A 26957-nucleotide genomic window follows, 5' to 3' on the forward strand; every position below is an offset into this window, starting at 1 on the left:
GGAACATATCCATCCTTGTATAGGATATGAGTCCAAGCAGTCACACACACAAACCATAGGCCGCAATATATATATATATATATAATTTTGCAACATACTACAGCAATTTTAGCAAAGTACACGTAACATCATGTACAGACCTAGCTAAGCATTAACTAAAGTTGAACTTGTGTCATAAACAATACTCGAGTTTTGGGTATAATATCAAGTTGAATCTAGATTTAGATATTGCTAGAATTGCAAAGCCATGGTTTGAACCTCTAAATTTGCAACTCCTGTACTTAATGATGATTGAAGTGAGCAATGGAATACCATTTAACTAGGGATGGCAGTGGGGCGGGGCGGGGGACAAGGTTTCCACCCCCGCCCCGCCTCAAAATTTTATCCTCCACCCCTGCCCCGCCTCCGCGGCGGGGATGGATTTTATCCTCCACCCCCGCCTTCATCCCCGTTTCATGTCCTCCACCCCCATCCCGTCCCCGTCCCCGTCCCCGTCTTGGTGTGCATTCGCACCCAAGCGTCGCCGAGGACAAGTCAGAGATCGGCGACGGCCCTGCGACGGCCAACGGTGGAGGCCTCCCCCTGCGATGGCCAACGGTGGTCGGCGACGGCCCGGCTCAGCGGCTCCAGGGTTAGGAAATTAGGGTTAGTAAACAGTAAAAATATAAAGGGTTGGGGGCGGGGATGGGGCGGGGCCGGGACGGGGATGGGGCGGGGCGGGGCGGGGCCGGGACGGGGATGGGCCGGGGCCGGAGCGGGGATGGACCGGGGCGGGGATGGGGCGGGGCGGGGATGGGGCGGGGCGGGGCGGGGGAACGTGCCAGTCCATCCCCACCTCCACCCCCGGACGGGGATGGATTTTAACCTTCGTCCCCGCCTCCATCCCCGTTTCATACCCTTCATCCCCGGTCCAAACGGGGCGAGCCCCGCTTTCCCCCGGTCCACTGCCATCCCTACATTTAACATATACCAGAGATATTTTTGAAAATATGATGATTTTATGGGATGCTTTTATACATCAGTATAACTTCAAAAACATCACATTGGTTATTTTAAAAATATTATTATAGTAACATCACACTTTATAAAAATTATATTTTGAAAATTTTAAACATTATATATATATTTTATTTATTTTAGTTTTTAATATTTTTCAACTAATAAAAATTTGAATTGATTGTGAGTTTTGTATTTGCAAAGAAAATCTCAATACCAAAGACTCATATTGTTATAATCCATTAAGTGGGTCTGAATTCAGCTTTAGATGAGTGGTAAGCCTTTCCTCAAGATCCCAACTACTGGACAACCAAATGAGAATGCTATCATCGTAATATTTGCTACAGACAAGGATATTTGATGAGAAGCTTGCCTAAGACAGCCAAGCCCCAACCCTTCCATGAAGACCAAGCCAAACGCGGGAATTTTCCCTCCCAATCTCCAAACAAAGCTTCCCCAGGAAGCTACCCCTCAGTTTCCACCATCTCCTTTCTCGGTTGTTCGCTTGAATTTTCTTTCGCAATTATCGTCCAGCGGTTTTTTCAGGCGACCCGATGCCGATTCTGAGGTCCGCCACCAGGAGGGACCCGTTGCTTTCCTTTGTGGTGCCGGGAGTCGACGGCCCGACGCCGGCGAAGGCACGTCGTCGTAGAGCTCCGCGTGACCTCCCGTCCGTCGATCCTTCCGTATTAACGGTCGACGGAACTCCGCCGAACTCCGATGGTCAGAGGAAGGAGTTCCTAGGGTTGAGCCCGTGTCAAAACCCTAGGGGTCCGGTTTTCACGAGGAAGAGCCTCCGGTTTGCTTCCAAATCCGTCGATGCAACTCTGCCATCGCAGGAATTTTCCGGTGACGGAGAGAAAATGGCAGCGAAAGATGATAGGGTTGGGAATTTCTCCGGCAGAGGAGGAGGAGGAGGAGATCTCGATGCGAACGAGTCGTCTGCAGGTGAGCCCGAGTCTCTTGATCGTCCTCTTTCTTCTGTTCCAGTTTGTTCTTCTTCTTCTTTTTATCCGGCTGTCGTCGAGAGCGTTCCTGCGTCTGCTTCTGGTAGAGTTAAAGATAACTCAAAGTTAGATTCGGATGGACATCCTCCTTCCTCGAGTCAGAGAAGAAGAAGCACTCGTCTTTCGTCGAAGGATTCTGTAGTCGGTAATAGAGTTGATAATTCCATGAATGAGTTCATTTCCGCTGCGTCTGAGATGAAATTCGCAGAAAATGACGAAGCCGATCATGCAGGAGATCTTGGTCTGGTCCAGAAGCTAAAGATTGTTGAAAAGAAAGCTGTTAGGGTTTCAAAAACCGCAGATAGCATGCTGAATGCTGTTGATGTCTCAGATTCGGTTCTTGGGCGTAATCCTCCTTCAGTGGGGGAAGGTCCCTTGGCAAGCGATGGTGGGGGCAACGAGAGAGGGACGAAGTCTGACCGGAGAGGAAGAACTGTTGGGAAAAAGAGGATTAGGGCTTCTAAAGGAACCGTTCATCTACGAACGAGTGAAAGAATTGCATCTAAGCGTAGGGTTTTGGAATCTCCTAGATTGGACATCTCTGGTGACAAGGGAGGGAATGAAATCTTAGAGGAAGGGATTACCAACCCTGAAACGGGGGCTATAGACTTGAATCGTCCTGCCACGGGCGACGGCGAAGATGTAGGACCTACGGTTATAGATTTGAACTATCCTTACATTGCAAACTGGGCTGATGGGGAAAATCGAGGATCTTGTTTTCCAGTTTCTCTTGATGATGGAGTCGGAAATGGTAAGGGGCAAGGAGGTCCTGAGTTCAATGTTAGTGCCATGGACTCAATGGCCACTGATGGTGTAGTTTCTGCTAATGGTGCCGAGACCAGTGAACAAGGAAGAGGATTTTGCTCCAGAAACAGTGTTATAGGTTCTACATCGAGGACATCGAAGGGAAAGGGCAAGGAGATAATTGAGATAAGTGACGGGGAGACGGAAGCAGATGGAAGTGACGCTAAGATGAAGAGCGGTACAGTAACAAGTGGGGATTTTGAGAAGCTCCATGAATGTGTGGAAAGAGATGAGGTGACTGATCGGAAAGCAGAGGAGAAAAATTCGAAGGCTCTGGATAAAGTCACAGTTTTATATCCAAAGAAAAAGAAGAAGATGCATCCTGGAAATATCCGACAACAGCATCTGGAGATAGCAAGAAGCATGGCCCATCAGTTTGCCTATTATAATGCTGAAGAAGGGGAGCCATCTTCACATTTCCCAGGACAAGGTGATAATCGCAGTCCTGAACCCGAAGATTGGCCTGGTCCATTTTCCACAGCCATTCAGGTGGTCAAGACACGAGCAGAAAGATTGGCTGCACGTCAAAAGAAACTTGCAAGCGGTCCAGATTTGGCCCCTGTTCTTGGATGGACACCTTCCAGAGAAGGTGATCACAGGAAGTTTTGTAGATCACATCCTTCTCTTAGAGAATTGTGTCTGTCATATTTATGTAAACACATTGAAGATGTGGAATCACTTGAAGGGATACCTGATGAGTTCTTAACTGAGATAGGATATGCACTTTGTACTTCAAGAAAGATGGATTCACGGGCTCTGGGCCTGATTTTCAGGGCATCCCAAATGGAAGTGCGTATTTTGGATTGCTCATACATAACAGAACAGGGATTTGAAGAAGCATGGTTTGCAAGGCGTTGCTTTGATGAATTAAAGGTATGTGTTTGGTTATAATCCTTTTTTTCTGATTATCTTAAATTTTTTTGTTATTTTTGAGCGAGTAATTTCCTGTTAGAAGTATAATATTATGGTTTCTTTGAATGGTGATACATGTATCCTGTATTAAAAAAGTTTTGATAAATAAGCTGAATTTTCCTTTGGTGTTTCTTATTGCTAGTTTTTCTGAAAACTCTGGAGTCCCCCCCACCCCCCGTATATTTTGATAATTGCAGTGCCTTCATCATCACAAACATGGTATTTATGACAAACCAATTGCATGCACATTCCTTAGCATTTTTTAAGAGTTCACAGATGAAGATACTGAAGAAAACTCCTACAATGATTCGTAATTTTTAAGAATCTATCTGATAATTTCAATGTTTTTGGCATTTGTTATGATAACGATGATAAGTCTATCTTGTGCATTTCTAAGAGAATATCTTTAAAGAAATATGACAATCTTGTAAATGTTCTAAATGTTGTTCCCTAGGAATATCTTTTATTTCTTTAATACAGAAAAATAAGGGTTGACTTTGTCTCCCAAGTGTGTTAGTGGCACTGCAAAGCATGATTACAGTTCCTTTTTTTATTTTATTCTAAAGAAATGCTGATTCCTTTTTACGAGGGAAATCTGTTGTAGTGTAGGTCACAGGTTGTATTCTTATCAAGCTAGGGTGTAGGCCCACTTGTGGTACATCGCCACTGTGATCCAGGCATTAGTGATACTGATGTAAATGGGTTAGACCATCATTGAATCCATATATTGCAAAGCAAGGTGCAAAATAAAAGATTTAATAGAAGAATTCATGTTAAAATTATTGTAATTTAGCAAATAGAAACACCAGCTAGATCTGGATCCGACATAGGGCATGACATCTCGTTCTTCATTGCATCATATATATATAATTCTCATCATGGATTCGTGGGTTGGGTCTTTTGACATCTGGTTCTTTTAATGGGAGATATTTATTTTAATTCCATACATGATACACAATAGAAAGTATCTGCAGTGCCATAAGTTAATAGAATCCTGTCCATATTTCATCCATGCAGTCCTTGCTGCTATGGGTTCATTTTCATCTTCTGATTATCCTTCTTTCTGTCAATCTTCTAAATAGTCTTAATCATCTTTCTTTCTCTTTCTTGGGTTCAAGCCTTTCCCCTTTAACCTCCTTCACTTGTTGTAATCTTCCTCTAGAAAAGGAGTTTTAATTCTCCAAATATTGTATTTAAGTTCTTTTTCAATAGATTTTATTTTAATTTTTTCTTTTTTCTCCTTTCATTTTTTCCCTTACCCTTTAGGAGAAACTCATTTCTTATCATCTTAGAAGTTATCTCATTTACTTCAATGAAAATTTTTCAAAGATGCTTAATATTTTATTGATTCCTTTTTTGGTAATATGTAATTACCATCTAGTCTGAAAGGTCAGTTTTAACTCATTATCTCTACCATTAGCTTTAAAGAAAAATAATGGCTTGTCATTCTAGGGTTTGAACTACCTATCTCACTGTACTCTTGGTTCATTTCATCTAATTTACAGATGATACCAATACTGGAAGCACTAATCATTGAAAGGAGAGAGTTGAAACCATAGTCAACGATATGGTTGATATTTTGAAATATTGCGATAATATCAATCAATTTAGGGTAAGTCGATAATATCAGCAAAATATCACAGCATTTTCAAAATATCACCAGGAATCAGAGTATCACGATATTATCATGATATTTTTGATATGTTCTTATTTCTATATATTTTAAGCCCAGTTTTTGTATTTTTTGTTTCTTTTGTGTTTGATTTTTTTTCAAACCTATTTTTTTATATTTTTGCAAGAAAAGTGATACAAGACCTATTATTTTCTTGTCTTTATTATTATTTTTTGTATTTTTAATTTTTAAAATTCCTGATGTTTTCTCGAGAAAAATGACTTATTGAAAATCCCTCTGAGAAAAACCCTTTGTGAGAAATTACCTTGAATGATACATGTGACTATGGTTAAAATTGACACTGAAACAGGGACATTTGAGTATGGCAGCAGTATAAGCAAACTAACATTTTTGGTGGTCTTATGTGTTTATCTCTGTTGGTTATATTGTGTCTGTGGTCTGAGATCTGCTTGGTTGCATCTTTCCATTATTTTATATAATGGGACAAATTGCATCTGATGTAGTGTTCAAATTTCTTGTTTTTTTTGTTACCCTCTCAGAAATCTACTAGGAGGGAGATTAAGGGATCAGATTTGATCGGAGTTTGACCTGATCCAATATTTGAAATGTGTCAGACCTTGGGAATCTCCTTTGATCTAGTCCAAAATTGGGTTTGGATCAGTTTGGTAAATGGTTTTGGATGGAATCATCCATCTGATGATGCTCAACCTGGATTAATTTGTCGTAATTGGATTTAAACTTTGAAGCATGGGTGAGAAAAACGTGTTGTTTACCTCTGAGAGGTCACAATGTTTACTGCATGCACAGTAAATTATTAGACAGGAACTTCTCTCTATTCTTTTGTTGAAATTTGATTCTGAGATGAAAGTGAATTTGGTTAGGAGATTATTATCTTCATCTGCATCAAGGTAGAGTGGGAAATGATCTAATCTGATCTGTGTTTATGGTGATGGTTGCACAGCAGATTATGATTTTTCTGCATTGGCTCTGGGTCTATTTTTTATATCTTATTGAAATAGTGATCAGGAATACCATGCTTTGGTTTGTTGATGCTTCTATGCTTCCCCCAGGTACTTCATCTTGACCTATGTGGCCGTTGTATATCAGACAATAAACTGCAGGCTGCACTCTTCTCTTCTGGAAAGTTACTTTGCTTAACTTCTCTGTCACTGAAGGGTGCATACCGTCTTACAGATGTTGGTTTACTGGCTCTTGTTTCTGCTGCACCTGCACTGACTTCTATAAATTTGTCTGAATGTACCTCTCTCACTGAAGCTGGGATCTATGAGCTAGTTGACAAATTGAGAGCATCACTCAAAGAGTTGTATATTGATGGCTGTCAGCAGTTGGATGTGATGGCTATCCTTCATTCATTGCTGAATTTAAAAAATTTGGAAGTATTATCAGTGGCTGGCATCCATACCATTTCTGATACATTTATCTCTGAATTGGTCTCTGTACATGGTCCAAAAATGAAGGTGCTTATACTTGCTGACTGCTGGTTAGTGACGTGACAAGTGCCTTGTTTCTATATGCTTTGGGAGTGGAATTTCTCTTCAGTTCCCCTGAATTGGAACAATGATGGTCTCATAACTGTTTTTACTATGTAGGATTTAAAAGTAGTGGTATTGGAGAAGCAACCATGTATAATGTTGCGATGATCAATTCAGTTTCTTTTGGTGCAGGCAACTGACAGATGGTTCCATTAAAGCTATTGCGGCAAAATGTTGTGGATTGTGTACTCTTAATCTCAAGAACTTGCGTAACTTGACCGACACTGCTATTAGCCACCTCGCTGATGGTTGCCGATCAATCCAAGTGCTTACAATCAACCACTGTTCATTCAGGTCTTTGCACATAATGCTTCCAATCATTAGTTTATGTTACCTTGCAGTTTATGCTTTTTAATATTTAACTTTAATCACCTGATTGTAAATTGCTTTATGTGTTTGGTTGTAATGATTGTGTAGCATTTCTAGGAACTTCTTCTTTCCTTTTTTTTTAATGGTTGTTGGTAGTGAATGCAGTAGCCTCCGGGAATAATTGGTAAGAGCTGTAACACTGCAAGAGATTTCTACCAAATAAAATACAGAAAACAATTTCTTGTATTCACACCGTGTTTTCTACATTTGTGTTTTCTGGGAAAGATGGGCGCTCTTTGACAATCTTCAAGCATTGTGTAATTCCAGTTGATCAGGATTTATGGTGATTATGCATCTCATATATTAAATGTGGGCCTGAGATGTTGTGTGTATGTATATGTGACTTTGCATGTAAGTAGGCATGCACATGTGCATGTATGTACACAATAAACGATGAAGTCATGTATAAAAGTTCCTTGATGTAGGGGCAACCATTTAATATGTGCTAATGCTTCATGCAAAGACAAGGCATTACAGGCTAAAATTGTGTTCAACATTTATGGCAGAAAATTCTTTTCTAAATGTTGCTTTTAATATTAGGAATTTATATGCTTTTTGCTCTTTCCTTTCCTTTTTTTCCTTTTATAATAATTGAAATATGCAACCCAACCTTTTTCTTTAATGATCAAATTGCTGCTAGAAGATTGGTAATATTGCCTGCTATTCAGGTGTCAATTCCATAAATGTTTGTTTTCTCTATAATGTTCTCGAAACCATACTCATTTTTGGGGTGAGTGATTGTATCAATTTCTTTCAAATTGCAGTGATGAAGTCATTGCAGCATTTTTGGGAGCCTCTGGACAATCTTTAACTGATTTTTCTGCCAATGGAGTAAAAGAGGTACATCATAGACTTGTAATATTCTCAATCATCTCCATCTTTAAACTGTTTCTGTTTGTTTTATGATTTCTTTTAAATTTGACCAAATATTTTGTTTATTATGACTAGCAGAACATGATCAAACATTTTTCTTATGTATCTTTTATTTAATAACTTCTGACAGTTTTTCTCTGATTAGCTTTTGTTGTCTTGTGCTAATTTCTTTATTTTTTGAGGGGAAGGAGAGTCTAATTTCTGTCATTGTAAAATTCATTACATGCTATGTAAATATCTTTTCCAAAATCCTTTTGAAAGTAAATGCAAATGTTCAGTGTTAGCAGCGTTCAGTTGATTGAAATGACTAAAATTAGTTTTCAAACTAAAACTAGAAAAATACAGTTATTACTTTTTTATTTTTTTGTTAAACTATTTTTTAGCCTCTAAAATGAAAGACCTAATCTTAGGTGTGGGGCAATGTTCCGGCTCGGTCCACTAATGAACCGGGCCAACCGGGCTGGGCCTGGTCAAGCCCCGTCAATTGACGGACCGGGCCATAAGCCCGGTTCGAGCTGGTCCGTTACTGAAGGCTCGGCCCACGGCCTGCCCATTGGCTCGTCGGGCTTATTGGGTCGGGCATTGGTTGTCGATCAACCAAGTAATGGGTCCACACATCAAGCCCATGAACCAAACCGTTTTTAGTAAAAGATGTAGTATGGAGCCATCCTTTTATAGATAGTAGGGAGTCTTCCCCCCTCTTGAAACGGGACTATGTGGGACTGTTCTCAAAGGTTGAGTGTTCTTTGCACATGCACATTTAATGAATTAGTACCAACTCTCTCATTAGATGAGTAGAATATAATGCATTAATGTTAATGTTTTTCTCCTACATGTAAAAAAGAGACTTTACACAACAGAAGTTTAGTCCCATATCTAAGAATGAGAAGAATAGAAGCCCACCCATGCTTATTATGGGATAGATACCTGACCCAATTATTAAACTAAGTTTGGGTTATATATATATACCTTGGACAAATGAGGATTTGATAGGGCTACTGAAAAATCAGGAAAAGTGTTAAAGAATATTGGCCCTTGGATTAAGCTTGCTTCTTCTAAGCCTAAAAGAGAATCTGTATATTTTAGATTTCTGCAATCCCGTAGATTGACTAATAAAGCTGTGTTTAGTCCTTTTCGGTTTAAGGACTTTACTGTGACTTGTACTAACCCTAGGTGTACATATTTGTTCATAGGATTAGATGTCATAGTTTCTATGTCCTTTATATTAAACAATTGTAGACTTGATTTTCTGATATGGGGAGAATTTTCTCTGTTGAAGGCACAAAACTATCTTAGTATAAATCACCTTCCTTTTGTATTTTTTGGTAGATCGGACATTACTGATGCTATCTAAAATGTTTGTTTAGTAGAAAATGAATCATGTGATTGTGACATGTAAGCAGATTTTTTAAGAGCTTAAAAAAATCAATGGCTTGCAATGCATTAAAATTTTACGACTCAAAAAATCATATTTTTAGATCTAAATAACACAATCCAAGGTTTGATCCTTAGCAAACAAACCATGCTGAACACATCTATGGGGTCAGGTTGAGATGATAAAGCTTGAACCTGTGATTTCTAGTTCAATAGTTTCATGCCTTCAATAGCACCATATATATATATATATATATATATATATATATATATATATAGAGAGAGAGAGAGAGAGAGAGAGAGAGAGAGAGGTTGGAAGTTAGAACATGAATTCCTGTGGAGAAGCTTCACAAACAAAGGAAGTATGTTATGTCACATGGAGGCACCTAAAAGGACATTGGACACGACATTGTAATTTCCCATTAAAAATAGCATATCCATTAAAAATAGCATATATGGTAGAAGGGGATACTACATGGGAGTGACTTGGAGTGTCTGTTGCATAGGAAGTGTCGGGCGTGGCCGCATGGCAAGAGTTTCAGAAATAAGAAATACTGTGGTTAAATTCTTTCACACACTAGAAAAGACAAGTTTGGAGTTGATCTCATAATGAAGTAAAGTAGTGGGTGGAGCTGATGCATTGATATACTCATTCAGGCAGTTATGGTGTTTTCTTTTTTCTCTCAAGTATAAATGCAAACTTTGTGCTTTTGATATTAGTCAAATATTATAATTCAAAATTGGGCCTATGGTTAGACATGGTCAATTGTGCATTGGACACACATCTGGCAGGATCTTAATGATATCGTGTTGACCGTCATGTTGGTTAAAACTTAAAATGGAGTGTGCTGGTAATGCGGCACACATGCATGCACACACACACAGACCTAGCCATCTATGCCTGCATTACTCTTTTTTTTTTCAAATGTGTTTAGACCAGTCATATCTGTGTCTTGCTATGTACCGGTACTGGTATTTATTTGGGGGGAGAGAGAGAGAGAGAGAGAGAGAGAGAGAGAGAGAGAGAGAGAGAGTTGTACTGTTGTAGTGATTGTTCTTTTGTTTTTGGCTCTTTTATCTTTTTGCTACTTGTGGTTTGGCTCTGAAATTTTTGTTGTGGCATTTGGTTGCAGGTTGCACACAACACTGCTTTGTCAATTGCAAGTTTTTGCACAAAAAGATTGTTGCGATTGGATTTATCATGGTGCCGCAAATTGACAGATGAAGCACTTGGATTGATTGCCGATTCCTGCTTGTCACTTCAGGAGCTAAAGCTCTTTGGATGCACTCAGGTATGCTTTAATACATATCAGAGGAAATTCTGGATGTAGTTTTATAAAGAAAATTAGGGTGAGTTTGAGTATCCTGGTTATCAGAACCGGTGTATACTTTGATATTTCCAGTCTGAAAACCTTGGTTCTCAGATCATGAATATCTGGCCCCATCCCACAAGGTGGGCCAGAAAACCATGTTTTTCAAGGTGAAACAGGGATCTGAGATCCCCTGTTTGAGTGAACTTCAGATCTGGCATCAGCCCCATTCTGGATCTGTCCTTCAAGAGCATGCCTGAGTTTTTTAAACACACACTTAGTAAAGCTTATTTTTGGATGGATTTGGCATGTGCGCAATCCTCCAGTCTGTTTATATGTCAATCTAACCCTGCCAGTTTTTTTCTTATTAACTCAAACACATAGAGACCATGGTACTTTTTCGGACCAACATCACTTTACTCCATAATTGTTTGCAATGACAGTGGTTATACCTTGTCTTTGCACTAATAAACTGATTGCATACCTTGTAACTTATGGCTGTGTTCCTTATGGCTGTGAACACAGCGTCCTGCTGTTCTTTCATCACTCTTGCTGGGACTACAATAATTTCCACCACAATAGATTCACTGTGCAGAAAAAATTGTTTAAAATAACTTGGGAGACCAGAACAAGAAAACTCGATGGCAACAAGCCAACTTATAATTCTTATTACTCTGCAGGCTACTAATAAATTTCTGGATGGCCATTCAAACCATCAGCTGCAAATAATCGGATTACGGGACCACTGTTTGATTCCAAAGCAATTGGCTACTTCTGCATAAACTCTTTCCAATTCATATGTGAGAAGAATGAATCTGGAGAAAGCATTTAATTGCTGCTCAAGGAAGATATATGGTTGTATACATATTGCAAGTTGGGAGGCTGGCAAGTGCTGCCCCTTCTTTTCCCTTTCTTGCCTTTCTGCTCTTATTCTTTGTCCATATTAGTTGCTGGAATTTTGTTCCCTTCCAGCCAATTCGGTGCGTCAGGATGAGATGTATACTTGTTTTGTATTTAATGCACTGGCATGTAAAAGCAATACATTTCTGTTGTAATCATAGCATAGCCTCTACATGAATGATATTTGGATCAAGTAATACTGAAATTTTAGGACTTGCCAGCGCAAACCAGGTCTGTAATCTAACCTGCCTCAGTCTCTGTTTGGCATCAAAGTTGTATGAGTTTGTAACTTGTCTGGTCCCTCATATCCGGTTCAAGTTGGCTAAGACTAATTAAAGCTATCTGGTGAGTTTGGACTAGATTTAGTTCAAGTAGTCATGCGTAGGGGTGGGCAACGGGCCGGGCAGCCTGATGGGCCAAGCCGACCCGGCCTGCCATGGGCCAGGTTTGGGTCAAGGTTTTAGGCCTGGACTTGTTAGCTACCGGGCTGAAACCTGATCGTGGGCTGGTAACTATTATTATTTACCTAATTAGTTGCATTGATTTTATGGAAATTAGAAAGATAATTAGTTGGGTACATGGGAACTTGTTAATTATTTATTATTTATATAATGAGTTGCACTAATTTTAGGAGAAAGAAAAAAATAATGTTGTGAGATAGGTTTTATTTAGAAATTAGGTTTTTTGATTTTTTTTTTTAAGTTGTATTGAACTTCACCTTTGTACGTAGAACTGTCTGTAACTGCCTCTAAAAGTGAGAAGTGAAACAACTGTCTCTAAAAGTGAGAAGTGAAACAAGGGTCTCCGTCAGATATAATCAATAAGAAAATATCATGTAAATGAACTATCTCTCGAATGTAAATGAACTATCTCTCGAATGTAAATGAATTAATCTGTCTAACGACTGATTGATCCGAATCGGTAAAAAGTGTGTCGATTTGGTGAGTTTGTCGATAATCACTCAAATTGCATCATGCTGTCATCGAGTCTTGGGTTGACCTACAATGAAATCTATTGTGATCTTTTTTCATTTTCATTGTGAAACCTTTAATAACTACATCGTAGTACCTGATGTTTGATGTTTGATTTTGACAAATCTTGCGAAAAGAAACAATCATAAGGTTATAAATCTATGATATATATTATCACGTTATTCAAAATTATTTAAGATTACCTACCTTATAATCTCCTGCTTCATTCTATTCCACCAATACTTTCTTCGTAAGTCTTTAAACATCTTAGTACTCTCAGGATGTATGGTGTACTTAGCTCTATGAGCCTCCTCTAGTAACTCTTCTTTAAATTTGAGATCGTTGGGAACCTAAATACACTCATCTATCCATATACTTTCATATTCTTTCCGCTTAAAGGATGAAGACTCCAACCGAGCAAGAGCTTGCTATCTCTCATATTGAGGATCTTCCTTCTAGGCTTCGATGATCCGAACAAAAAGATTAGATTGGACAGTCACGCTAGACAACTGGATCACTCCCACATCAATTTTTAAGGGCTTCGAAACCACGAAGTCTTTCAACAATTTCCATCGTGTTATCAACAAACTGGTCGAAATGCCTTCTGACTTCCTACTAAGTGCATCCGCTACCACGTTGACCTTCCCTGATTGATAAGAGATGTCGAAGTCATAGTTCTTGATGAACTCCAACCATCTTTGCTGCCTCATATTGAGCTCCTTCTGCGAGAACAAGTATTTCAAACTCTTATGATATGAGAATACTTCAACTTTTCTTTGTATAAATAGTGGCACTATATCTTTAGTGCGAAGACAACTACTACCAATTCTAAATCGTGAATAAGGTAATTCTTCTCATGAATCTTAAGCTGACGAGATGCGTAAGCAATAACCTTCTCATGCTGTATAAGGACACATCCTAAGCCAGTGCCTGATGCGTCGGTATAAACCACAAAACCTCCATTGCCAGACGGTAGAGCCAAGGCTGGGGCTGACGTGAGCTTTCTCTTCAGAGTCTGAAATCTCTCCTCACACTTGGCGTCCCACTCAAACTTGGTTTCCTTCCTCAGAAGCTTCTTCATCAGCATAGCTATTCGTGAGAAGTTTTGGATAAAATGTCTGTAATAGCCCGCTAATCCAAGAAAACTTCAGATGTCACAAATATTTTTCGGCAGCTCCCAATCTAGGATGACATTCACCTTAGCAGGGTCTACGATAACTCCCTCCTTCGAGATCACATATCCTACGAACATAACTTTAACGAGCCAAAACTCACACTTAGAGAACTTAGCATATAACTGGTGTTTCCTAAGTGTATTGAGGACGATCCACAAGTGATCTCGATGTTGTTCCCCGCTCTCCGAATACACCAAAATATCGTCTATAAAGACAATAACAAAAAAATCAAGGTAGAGGCAAAACACTCGATTCATTAAATTCATGAACGCGGTCGAGGCATTCATAAGCCCGAATGACATCACCACAAACTTGTAGTGTCCATATCTTATCCGAAAGGCGGTCTTCTGGATGTCATCCTCCTTCACTCGTAGCTGATGATAGCCAAAAGGGAGATCGATATTCGAAAATATCCTCACTTTGTGCAATTGGTCAAACAAGTTTTCACTTCTGGGCAATGGGTACTTATTCTTAATGGTCGCTTGGTTGAGCAAGCAGTAGTTTATGCACAACTTCATCGATCCATCTTTTTTCTTGATGAATAAGACTGGTGCTCCCTAAGGTGAAACACTTAGCCTAACAAATCAATGACCCACCAACTCCTGCAATTGCTTTTTAAGTTCTTCGAGTTTTGTTGGTGCCATACGATAAGGTGCTTTAGATATTGGTGCTGTCATGAGCAATAAGTCGATACCGAACTCCACCCCTTTGACTGGCGAAAGTCCCGGTAGGTCTTTCGAAAAAACATTTGGAAACTCTCTGACTATGTCGAGGTCTTCTATCGACAGAACTTCAAACTCTGTCCCAACCACAGTAACAAAAAAGGCGGTGTGTCTCCTATCCAAACATCTCTGAGCATTCACAACCAAGATAATATTGCTACATAAGATGAGTTTGGATATCCTAAACACAACCTCTGGAACATCTGGTCTCAAAATCATGACCTTTTTTTTTCGATACAAGATACTAGCATAATGCTTAAATAGCCAGTCCATACCCAATATGATATCATATTCTTTCATATCAAGTAGGACTAGGTCGACAGGCAAGACCTGCCCCTACAACTCTATATTAACATCTCGGTTATGAGAAACACATAACGAAGTGTTTCCAACCAGGGTACGAACATCAAGAGCAAAAACAAGTGGTTCTACAGGTAATCCCAATTGACTTGCACAATTTACTGAAACAAAAGAATGAGTAGACCTACTATCGAACACGACTAAAGCAACTTGTCCAGCCACAAGAATTGTACCTTAGACGAGATCATCTATAATGATTTAACTGCAACTTAGCTACAACACAACACAATAATCTCAAACATTATTCATTTTATATAATTCTCATAATATTCACAAAGATAAATATTTCTTTATGTAAACATAGGGTATTTATTGAAACATACTTACAACGAGATGCTGGATTGTTGGGCGGCTGTGAACTGATGATTTTCGATCCCTAGCTCTGATACAAACTGTAACGGCCCAACAAATTTCAACCCAAAAATACCATTTTTTTTAAGTTTACAAAATATGGATTTTATATTTTATATTTTATAGTTTTTTTCTTAAAATATAATAATGCAACAGTCTTATCAACGAACTCGTTCCAACTGTAGCAAGTACTAGACAACCTACCTGAGCGCAAGCGCGAACGTGTCTTAGCCTCCTAGTACCAGATTCAGTACGGAACCACCATCAATGAATTCAATTGAACCATTATACAAAAGAAATTATTAAACCAAATATTTCATCATTGGCATTGCCTTAACCAAAATAAGCTCTAGGAAGTCAGACTGTGCATGCACCGACGTTTAATAGCTCTGTAGAATAAAGTTCAAAATTAAAGCATTCAAATGAAAAAATTCTTAAGTTATTACTTATGTGAGTAAACATAATGAAAAGATATTGATTTTTGAAATCAATTTCATAAACTGGTTTCTTGGTTAAATCTCTCAGACACATTACATTTCAAACATCACTACCATCACATACCATGAATAAAAATTTACTAAATATTAAATAATCTCATTTCAGTATTAAACTATTAAAGCAATTGCTCGATTTAAATAATCAATAATTATCAAATGTAAAAGAAACAAGAAGCCCTTGGGATCATTGAAAACATCAGCATGCACAATTCCCTCTAGCATCTTGCACTCGCTCCAACTATCATAGATCACCTTAAAAACATTTTATTTTGAAAGCATGAGACTTTGAAAAGTTCCAGTAAAATTCACACAGCTAATGCAAGATACAACACATAAAGTTTGCATGATATAAATAACTAAGAACTATATCAATTATCAGAAAGCATATACAAGATTTTCCCAAGGTATTTATGCATTTATAATTCATAAACAAGTATGAAATAACAATCTTAAACATTTATAACATCAATTCCAAATAAGATCAAGATATGTATCAATGCGCACGGAATCACAAACTTTCAGAAACGAGAATAAGATACAGTAAAGTAAAGTGAACAAGTAATTTATGTTTCACTTGATTACTATGGCCTACCTAGGTATGACGTAGGACCAACCCAAAATACACTAAACTACCCAGGTGTTTATTATGCTATGTATTTTAGTTTTTTCGAGTAGCTACTAAGTCGTATTCCTCAAGGATGAAGTCAGACCATGAGAGGTAGCGACTTGCTCTGAGAGAATTCTACCTAGGGGCGTGGCTTCAGGCCACAATGATCATGATCACTCACTTTTGTAGAAGTTTCCAAGGATATGTCCACCCAGGATAAAAGTAGCAGTCCTGGTCCTCCTAACTTTTTTAAGCTGGGAGATGGTCGTGGTATTGCCTCTCGCAGCTCAAAATAAATAAGGACCCAGAGAGTTCATACCACTTACCTTCTCTAAGGTAGACCAAACCAGTCTTTCTGGTTCAACATACCTTGGTAAAAGCATACCCAAAAATATATCACAGGGTTATCTTTATGAAATAGGCTATAGGGAAATGCATCTACTATTTAGGCTAGTGCATTGCCATCTCACCGTTCCCACTTATGGAACTGTAAATTATTTTAATTTCATCAAGCACACCAACTGCCCATACAACCCTAGGGCATTTCTATCAATCCTACATGCATTTTTAAATACTGCATATTAAAGCATAGCATGCATTCTCACAATAAAGAATCATGTCAACATGCTGTTTAGCAATTCATTCATGCAGTATCACAACATTTCAAATATTCATGAACAAACATGCAATAATATCACATATACATCATTCTGCATCCGCACATATGGTCATTATGCAACAAAATTAACATGCTCATATTCATTTTTCATATGATTTGCATTTACTAACATGATCATAATTAGTTTATCATAAAATGACATAATTAAATTGTCATAATGGAAGAATTTCACAAATCTCAATCACAATACGTATATGAGCATTTTTTCTCAGAACAGGGCATCCCTATACCATAATCCTATCTTACCAAAAGCAATCAAACTCACCTTTATCTTTATCACAAATATTTATATCGAATCTAATATGATTCAAAATTGAATTTATGAAAAGTTTAAAGAAAATATCAAAACACAATTAAAGACATAAACCTGACTTTCCTGATAAGAGCTTCCTTAAACTCTCACAGAACAAATTGATATGATTTCAATTAATATCTTGGTCTTTCAGTTCTTAAATCATATCAGACCTAAATAAAATATCTATGATAGCATACACATAAAAAAACTCACTATAAGTGACCTGTAACTAAAAACATGCAAGTCTTTTTACCTGATTTAGGCCCCCATAAACCCAAACCGAAAAGGTTAACATATTTCTAATTACGTTTAGTTGTAATCATGGTTAAATAAGATGAATACACATTACTTAACTCAATTCATGTTGTACAAACTTGTAAATATTCATATCTCATTTAAGTATGCCTTTGGAACATCAAAATCAATTAAAAAGCTCAAAAACCCTAAATCAATTTTTGAAAAATCAGAATCTTAATTCTATTACGAAGAAGTCATCGGATATACATTAAATCAAGCATGAATCCAAAGTTCTAATAAATTAACATGCTGAATATAATTATATAACAAAAGTGTTTGCCTTTGGAATCAATCAAAATAATTAATTTGCAAGATAATATGAATTGAATCATGTATTACGCATACAATTCACATAAACCTTCATTCAGATCTTATTACATATCTAACACATTATTTTTGATGCAATAGGGTTAATAAACACTCATAATATGCAATACATGTTAGGAATATATTGAAACCATAGGTTCCTAACATGTTACCACTTAAACACAAGCATAAGTCTTCAGGGAAACTCAAATCCCTGTTGACCCATTTTTATAAAATTTGTCAGAAATAACAAAACTCATATAAAATCATGGTATTTTTACCATGGTTACCTGTATCTGTCAAGAACATAACCCAACAAACATATCTCAAAAATAATAAATACAGAAATAATTAAAAATCTTTTACAGAATGTTATTCTGATAGAGTTTCGATCCAAAATTTGTAGTCTGCAAGATTTTTACCAGATTGATGTATTTCTTGAAATTTATATAGAACATTTTTGACGAAACCCTTTTTACACAGTCTATTATTATGCATTAAGATTCACCCAATTTTTTTATAAAATACTTAGTCATTTTTTAAGGGTGTTTACATCTTTTATCAGAAATGGGTTGAAACCCTTCTTTAACTAGAGTTAGAAACTTGGGCTCTTTTAAAACAGGTGTATCTTAATCAATATGAATTCAAAGCAGACGAAATAAGATTCTAAATTCAAGATCAAGATGTGTAGATCATCATAGTGATTTTATTTAGATTTTTTGGACTGATATTCAAGAAGATATCGATTTATTTCAGAAACTGGTTAGGAATAATATATCAAAGATCACAAATTTTGGTTTCTTAGAAAACATTTTTATAAAAACCCTTTTTAAGATCATAAAACCTTTAAAATCTTATTATTTTAGATTTGATTTGACATAATATGAATTAACATATATATAACACCATCAAAATCATGTTATGATTGAATCTAATACGAAATAACAATGAAACCCTAGTTATGCATGTTTCTTAAAATTATTTTTATGAAAAACTTATTATTTATCTTTTTCAAACCCAAGAAACGATTTCTTTAACCAAGAAAACATGTAGAACAGATCAAAACATGTCTATATGCTATTGCAAACTAAAATAATTTAGACATGCATGCTTCATGTGTATAAGAAGCATCGACTACGTAAATCTTACTTGTGAATCGATAGATCTTTAGGATAGAACGAGGGAATCAGATAATCTGACTTCTACTCCACCACCACCAACGAGGTAAGTACAAGTTTAATGGCTGCACAAGTCTTCTCCAAACTTCTTAGATGTTTTGGAGGAATGAGAAAACAAAAACCACAAAGAAGAAAAAGAAGAGAAAGGAAGAAGAGAGAGAAGAGATTTGTTTTTCCAAAAGATGTGAAGGGCGTGTGAGAGGAGGTATTTATATCTCCTTCCCAACCCTAGACTGATTTAATCTAGACCCTCCCTCTCCAAAATCGTGTGGAGGGGGAGATGAGTCCATTATAGAGAAAACCCTAACTTCTAGACTCTTAATTCTTTAACTATATTGTTTCTTTTTCAATTTTATTTTAGTGAGATAATTAGGTTTGATTTTTCAACAACTAACTCCAGCCCATCCAACTTTTGTGGACTCTTCTAGAGATGTGGGACGTCCTACCCTCTTAATCCCTTTACTTATAGCTTTAAAAATGTTTAAATTAAAAGTCTTAATTATCTCTTTATTTATTTATTTATTTATTTTTATGAATTTAAAACTAGATGATAATTTAATCAATACAGATTCTTGGATCCAATTGGGGTCCACATAGGACGTTCCCTATAAGGGTCCAAAATATATCCATTAGATCCAAATAACATTTTAAATTGGATCCAAATTGAAATGCATCCCAGATTTATCCGAATGACGATTTTGAATTCAGAACCAAAGTTCAAGATTCAAACCACACCAAACTCATAAAGTCTTCATAATTTATCTTTTTTTATTATTCTTAAAATATTATTCATAGCTTGAGACAAAGATTCATAATTAATCAAAATCAAGAAAATAAAAAAAAAATCAAGAAAGTCAAGAGAATCAAGAATATCACGAAATCAAGAATTTCAAGAAGATCAAGAATGCACAATTATGATCATAATCACATCAATACTCCATCATATATTCATTTTAATCATCAAGAAAATCTCAGGTTTTATACTTTTGATGGCGAATTGAACGGCGGAAATGTTTTGAGAATTTAGTGAAGCACACACACTTCTTTCAGTTACTTGAAGAAGTTTGGTACTTGAGGACCAAAGTGAGCATTACCAGGAATGAGACTATTCCACATGAAGAACCTCCAATCCTGTGAATCCAATACGGATCAAACCTTGTAAACCTCTGGTCAAGAAGGTGCGAGAAGCTGATTGCCATGATCGACACTGAGCAGAAGGGGCGTCAACCATTTTAGTGTTGGCTTGCTTTCTTGTTCCTCTACTCTGCTTGCAGGTTTCTGGTCGATGTAAAGCGGTGAGAGCATAGCAAGAAGTGTGAAGTCCAAAGCTAATTAGTTTGTTGCTAGTAATAGGCCTGCTGCTGCTGCGGTAGTGGTGCCACAAGCCTGTGATGCAGATAGGAAAGGTTTGCAGGTATATATTCTTCTACTGTTCGTTTGTTTGAGTCAACGGGAATCACTTTAAAAGAACCGTGCTGCATAAACTTTGGAACAATATCAGATTTTCATATGCTAGCAATTATATCCTTATATTGTAGAATATGGCTGAGTCCTGTTTTACTCACGATATACTAAAAAAAAAAGGCTGCCCCAATAAAACCGTTGGACAAAGCTTTCTTTGGCTTCCATTGAGATATAGGGACACCGTGGCAAAATAGTTAATTTATAGATGTGACCTTTTTATCACTTAATTTTCTTAATTTAGGTGCAAAAACTATTTCATGTAAGAATAGGTGGGTGGTTGGAGCTTGAAAGTGAACTTTGGATTCTGCTAGGATGAAAATGGTTCGGATCCAGAACAGGTAAATACATGGGGGAGTTGGATCCGAATCGTGCACCGAACAGCCGAAATTGCAAAACCTCCATCCTGGATCTCACTCAATTGCATCTCTAAGTTATGCACACCTGAGTAGGTGGGTCGGCTTAAGCCATTCAAGCTGAAGGGCATCGAGAGTTGGATACCCATGTGGGCATCAAGTTCTGTGGTGGGTGAGGGGGGCGGTTGAGGGGTTTCAACTGCTTGGGGTTGGGCTGCACAGCTGGCATCGTCGTCCCAAGGGACCTGCCACCTATACGAACACGGATCCCATCATTTGAAATAGGATGGGATCCATCACACATACTATCCTAGCCATCCAATCATTGGCTAAATGGTTCTGCTGGATGGCTAGGATTAAATGTATTATGAAACCTATCCTATTTCAAATGATGGGATCCGTGTTCAACCTGTACTAGGGTATTCCATCGTTAAATACCGAAAAAAGAGGTGGGTGATTGTTGTAGCTTGAGTGCGAAGATTAGATTTGGGTAAGAAAAGGAACATGAAGATGCCAAAAAAGTGTGGCTAGGTGTGGGCATGTGGCTGGGCTGGGCCAGGCCGGCCCGGTCAATGGCCCAGTTCATTTACTAACGGGTCAGCTTTTGGCTCGGTTCTTAAAGGGCTCTAATTGAAAGAGAAGCCTATTGGCCCAACGGGCCAATGTGAAGCGGGCCAGGGCCAGCCCAACCAGGCGTGACCCAATCTTAAAATGCATAAATGCTTGACTGAAATTATGGGTTAATGAAAGAATAGCAAGTTCCCATGCAACTAATTCCTAGTTAGTGCAACTAATTAGGTAAATAATAATAATTAACAAATAACAAGTTCCCATGCAACTAATTAGGTAAATAATAACAACTATCCTCAAAGTTACTATGTAATAGTTCATTTTTAAAAAATTTTACATTATTAAAAATATTAATAAATAACTCAGGCCCATCGGGCCGGCCTGAGCCTGGCCCACGTATATAATAGGTCGGGTTTTGGCCCGATACCTAACAGGCCCGAACCTAAAATCATGGCCCAAACCCAGCCCATAGCGGGCCAGGTCAGCTTGGCCCATTGGGCTGCTGGGCCGGTTGCCCACCCCAAAGTGGAGGTCCTGATGGTTCATCTGCAACCAGATGGTGGACCATGGTGGCGATGTGCACTAACTGATTTAAAATAATAAAAGATACGTGGAGATACAGTGTACGCTCCATGTTCAGCCGCTCAACTCCACTGAATAACAATAGAAGACAAACTGGGCCAGCCAACGACTGCAAGTTGGTGTGTTTGATTACCTCAGATCTCTGAAGGAAACCCCGGTGACACATGCCTTGATCCAACCTCCATGCAAACGGATTTGGAGAGGTTTTGGCCTAAAATGAGGATTTCAAATCTAATGATCACTAGTTAAAATACCTCAATCTTAGATATGAGGTAATCAAACACACCCAAAAGGAGAGTTGACACAGTATGATCCAACCAAGGACAGAAAAGCCCCAAGGGGGGTTGGCATAGTAGGGTGAGGCCTTGGCTGCTAGATGAACAGTAAATGTTCGATTCTCATGGGCATCACCCCACTGCGCAAGCCAATGCGTAGCAAAGGCCCTAGGGATAGTGGTCCTAGCCTCGTAGTTTTATGCTGTCGGCACGACAATATGTATGGCAGGCTGAGCCAGTGTGAACAGGTCTTCGTGCCAGGTGCTGTTTCTTCGGGTTATAAATAAAAAACAAACCAAAATTAGAAAACCCGAGCTTAGGCAAGAATAAGCTCACAATGAAACGTATAACAAATACTGCGATATTTTGGAAGCAACATTCTCAAAGGTGGGCAATATTGACAAAATATCACTTATTTTAAAAAAATATCTCATTTTTATCATGATATTATTCCAATAAAACACATTTTGCAGAAGTTTTTACATGGGTCCATAATTTGAGTCAGATCATGTTCGAGTATAATTTTCAGACTTGATTAAAAAATAAAAAATGACCATATACAGGTAATTAAACACTTTTCGAAATGCTCTATAATTTTTTATATTCTTTCCATGTCCAAAATCATAAATAGCCAACTTTGAAATATCTTTTTTACCCTTCCTATGCGCAAAACTCAAGAAGTTCGCCTGAAATGTCGCTCCATACATCTGGTACCACATACTCCCATTTAAAATGAGGTCTGCACATTTTTTTTACGGACTTCATGAAGTTCGTGTAATAATATTTGTGAACATCCTGTTAAACTCGAACAAAATGTGAAAGTCCACATATTTTATTCGGACTTGAGGAAGTACGCACATATTTTATGCGGGCTTCCTCAAGTTCACACATATTTTATGTGGACTTCCACATTATTGTCTATGTTCATTGTTCGCATATTTAAGAGGAATAATTTATCTTTCAGATTTTTGATCTGTCTCTTTTCTTTTGTTTGTTTTTTTAGATTTTCGATGCATGTAGTCAGAAAATAGCATAGAACAAACAAAAAAGGTACATCCACTCTTGTTCATCTCCTATTTTAGGAACATTGTCGAGGCTTTATTTTAGCATTTCTTCATCATTTTTTAGCAAATCATGTTTCGTTACAAAACATTTTTGTCTAGTTTCTTTGTTCTTTTTTGTATTTTTTTTAGAATCCTTCATTTTCTGGGTCAAAACATCCTTTGAAAGATAGATTATTTGGTTGTTCTAGTCTGCAAAATATGTTTCTATTCTGATTTTGGAACTTAGAAACGAGAACCTAGAGAGATTTTTTATTCTGACTCGAAACATGAAAGTTATAGGCCTCCGTCTCAGCTTTCTAACGACTATAAAAACACAAATTTTCTTTATCAGATAAGAGATATATAGATTTAAGAACAAAGATTGTTCTACAAAAAATATTCATATATTTGAGAGGAAGTTCATATATATAAGTGTAAAAAGGTCTTTTTAAATCTAGCTATTTATGATTTTGGACATGAAGAGAATATAAAAAATTATAGGATTTTTAGTAAAACACATCAAAATTAGCTGTACAATACAATCATTTTTTATTAAAAATAAATTTGAAAAAATCTAATCCGAACCAACCCAATCCGGTTACACTTGCATTAAGAAATGCGGTCTCCTTTACTTGTTGGAAACATAACATTATTTCCAAATCAACAAAGATCTTGTGATTGAGCATAAAATCAAAAAATCAAACTAGCACTATCATGCTGCCATGTGTACAAGGTGGGAGAATATATTTTAGACATTAATGAGTTCCATGAGTGCAATATATAAGACACACAACTTGTTCATATCGACTTAGAAATTGGGCTTGGTGAGTGGAACTGCAAGCCAACTTGTTTAGGTATGTAAGTTGACTACGAACATGGGAAGCTCAACTCATATGGACTTTTAATGGTGAGCCAGCTCATGATTTGCTAGTAACAAGCTCGGGCTTGGCTCAGTTTATTTTGAGACCTAGCAATATGTAGCAAAAATGCTTTAATTATAGGATGTCTCGGTAACATTACTTAGTGGAATTTTAACCACATTTCCATATTGGGAATATCAACAACATTTTCTCTTTTCAAGCATAGGATGCATCTGTGTTAAATTCACCATCAACAGGTGAAAGCAAATAATAATTTTTAATGAGAAAGGAAGAAAAGCAATATAAGAAAGATTTCACCAGCCTCCAGGAACAAAACAAGCAATAAATCTGGGTTTCTTATCCAAAACATAGGGCCCAAGAAAAGAAAAGAACTCATAAGTCTGTTCACCAGGAGGTCTGCACCATGCAATACACAAACGTCTTGGGAAACATGTTTAAATAAACCCACGAATGCCTCAAGGACAGGAAGCAAGGGAAGAAATATGTGTGCTTCAACCTTATAAGATTATGAAAGATAAATTTTAAAAAAACGGCCAAAGGAATCAAGTACATAAATGTAGCTTCCTATTAGGGACTGACTACTAAATCATTGAATAAAAATAATCAATTTAAAGGTGAAATGATATTCATCCATTCATCAAGATAATTCGCATGAGAATAAGATCCTAATAGGAGAACTAAACAAACATAAAGAGGGAATAAAAACGTAGCACCTTAGAAATGAATAAAAACAAAACTAAAAATATTTATAATTAATCGCATAAAAAAGAGGGAAACTTACTTAGAAATGTCACCGGTTGAAGCACCCTTTGGCTTTCTGCAAAGAGTTTTCAAGCTACAAAATGTAATTGTATAGGGGAAATTTGAGATAAACATTTATTAAACTTCATTGCCCCTCTGCAAAGAAGAGCGAGAGTGTGGAAAGCCACATAAACAGTAAATAGGAATCCCAACTTTCGATCAACTCACAGAAGTGCTTTTCACTCCTAGCCCGACAAAATTTTCATAAAAATACAATCTACAATATAATCACCCCTGATAATATCATTAATATAAATACCAAAACTGCAACACCTCTCTCTGAACCAGCATCATACATCCAAAACAACCTTAAGATGCTACAAGCAGACCTCAAAACCAAGCAATTCCATTTCCCCTCTTCTCCATCTCAATAATCTGCAGAAAAATAAGAAAAATACCCAAAAATTCGTTCTTGTTACTACAAGCAAAAGCAAAAGAAAAAGAAAAACAAGGCCAAACACCAAATATTGTTTTTCTTTTGGGTAATTAAGCTATGGTTAGGCAGATCAAGCTCACTGATCCCACTCACCATTGTGCTTCTTCGTCAAAGATCTGATAAACCAAATGCACACGAAGATGAAGAACAATGTTGTTGCCCCTCCCACCACAATCGCCATTGTTTTCCCCGTTTGCTGCCCGTGCTTAAATGAACCTGAAACAAAACCCAACAGAACCACCACCACCCCAAAACCCAGTAAGCTATTTTTTAGCACACCCACCTGAGAAAACCCCAAAAAAATGAACACCATCTTTAAAAAAAATAGTTTCCCCCTCCCCAACTCACCTCCTCCTGCACCGTAGTTTCCGTATTGGTCGGAACCACCATCTGGGTAGTACGCGTATGTCACATAGCACCTCTCGAGGTAAACCTAGCAGAAATTCACAACGCTGCAGCGTTCCTCCACCTCTCGAAAGGTGGTTTTCAGGCAAGCCGCGTAGTCGGCAACCGAGAGGTCACCCTCGCACTGTCCAAGCGCGTAAACCCCGCCATCATCGATGGTGTAGAAGCCGCTTTCTGAAATGTCGCCGCCAGCATCCTCCTCGTCGCTCTTCGAGCTGACCACCGACTCGAGAATGTTGCCGAGGAGCAGCTTGGCGAGGAGGGGGACAACGACGCTCGGCTTGGTGCTGCCGTCGGCGGAGGGGTCGTCATCGTTGTCAGAGATGATGTAGACGACGACGGAGTCGACCTAGGGGAGGAGGGAGGCGAAGCACCCTAAGCCACTCTGTAACGACAGACAGAAGGAGGGAGAATTTAGCACCCTAATTTGACAGTTTTAATCAAAATTTAGCGACCGCATTAGTGAGGGAAACTTTCCATCGCAAAATTCATTGCTAACTAGCAATGGATTCGAGACAAAATATTTTTGCCACTTATTTGTCGCTAAGCTGTGACGGATCTTGAGATGGAATTTTTTTGTCGCCAATCTGTCGCTAAGTAGCGACGGATTTTTTCTGTCGCTAATTTCACAAATATTTCGAAGGCTACCGACAGATAGTTTTCTCTCGCTAATCCTTCACAATTTGGCGATGAAAAAAATCCATCGCAAATTTTAGTCGTTAATCAAGGTTCTTATTGTAGTGTTTGGATAATCTAAGGACCCCCCCCCCCCCCCCCCCCCCACCGGTTGCACCTTAGCTGGCCTCCGAATGGTAAAACCCTTAAATCCCCCTGCCCACCTGAGAGTCCACCCAACTTGACCTTGTAGCAAGGGATGCCACTTGTGGGTTTCGAACTTGTGGCATCCCGTCAACTTGGTGACATTCACAAGTCACCCCTACCAGATAACCAAAGCACTTGTGGGCAGCCATGATCATA

The 26957-nt window shown here is 37.9% G+C and overlaps 1 protein-coding gene across 4 annotated transcripts; it reads left to right on the top strand.

The window, feature by feature from the left end:
* Positions 1 to 1426: 1426 nt before the first annotated feature.
* LOC149846852 (uncharacterized) lies at positions 1427 to 11936 on the top strand. Of its 4 annotated transcripts, XM_089996615.1 has the most exons (7): positions 1462 to 1944; positions 2236 to 3680; positions 6423 to 6853; positions 7038 to 7199; positions 8039 to 8129; positions 10655 to 10813; positions 11512 to 11936. In XM_089996615.1, exons 1-7 carry the CDS (start codon positions 1551 to 1553, stop codon positions 11611 to 11613), a joined length of 2784 nt encoding a protein of 927 aa, XP_089852741.1. In that variant the 5' UTR covers positions 1462 to 1550; the 3' UTR covers positions 11614 to 11936. The 4 variants fall into 4 exon arrangements, 3 of the variants coding, with proteins under 3 accessions (XP_089852740.1, XP_089852738.1, XP_089852741.1); XM_089996614.1 differs by having other exon boundaries at positions 1427 to 3680; positions 8039 to 8114; XM_089996612.1 differs by having other exon boundaries at positions 1430 to 3680.
* Positions 11937 to 26957: the final 15021 nt, after the last annotated feature.

This window comes from Nuphar pumila, chromosome 2 (assembly GCF_984573655.1).
Source record: "Nuphar pumila chromosome 2, dmNupPumi1.hap1.1, whole genome shotgun sequence".
NCBI classification, from domain to species: Eukaryota; Viridiplantae; Streptophyta; class Magnoliopsida; order Nymphaeales; family Nymphaeaceae; genus Nuphar; species Nuphar pumila.

What these genes read in the sequence shown, in the direction of transcription:
- LOC149846852 (XM_089996612.1), top strand. Translation starts at nt 1,551, where the DNA reads ATGCCGATTCTGAGGTCCGCCACCAGGAGGGACCCGTTGCTTTCCTTT. An exon ending in GTTGCTTTGATGAATTAAAG is followed by an intron (nt 3,681 to 6,422) that starts GTATGTGTTTGG and finishes TGCTTCCCCCAG; the next exon opens with GTACTTCATCTTGACCTATG. An exon ending in AGCTCTTTGGATGCACTCAG is followed by an intron (nt 10,814 to 11,511) that starts GTATGCTTTAAT and finishes ATTACTCTGCAG; the next exon opens with GCTACTAATAAATTTCTGGA.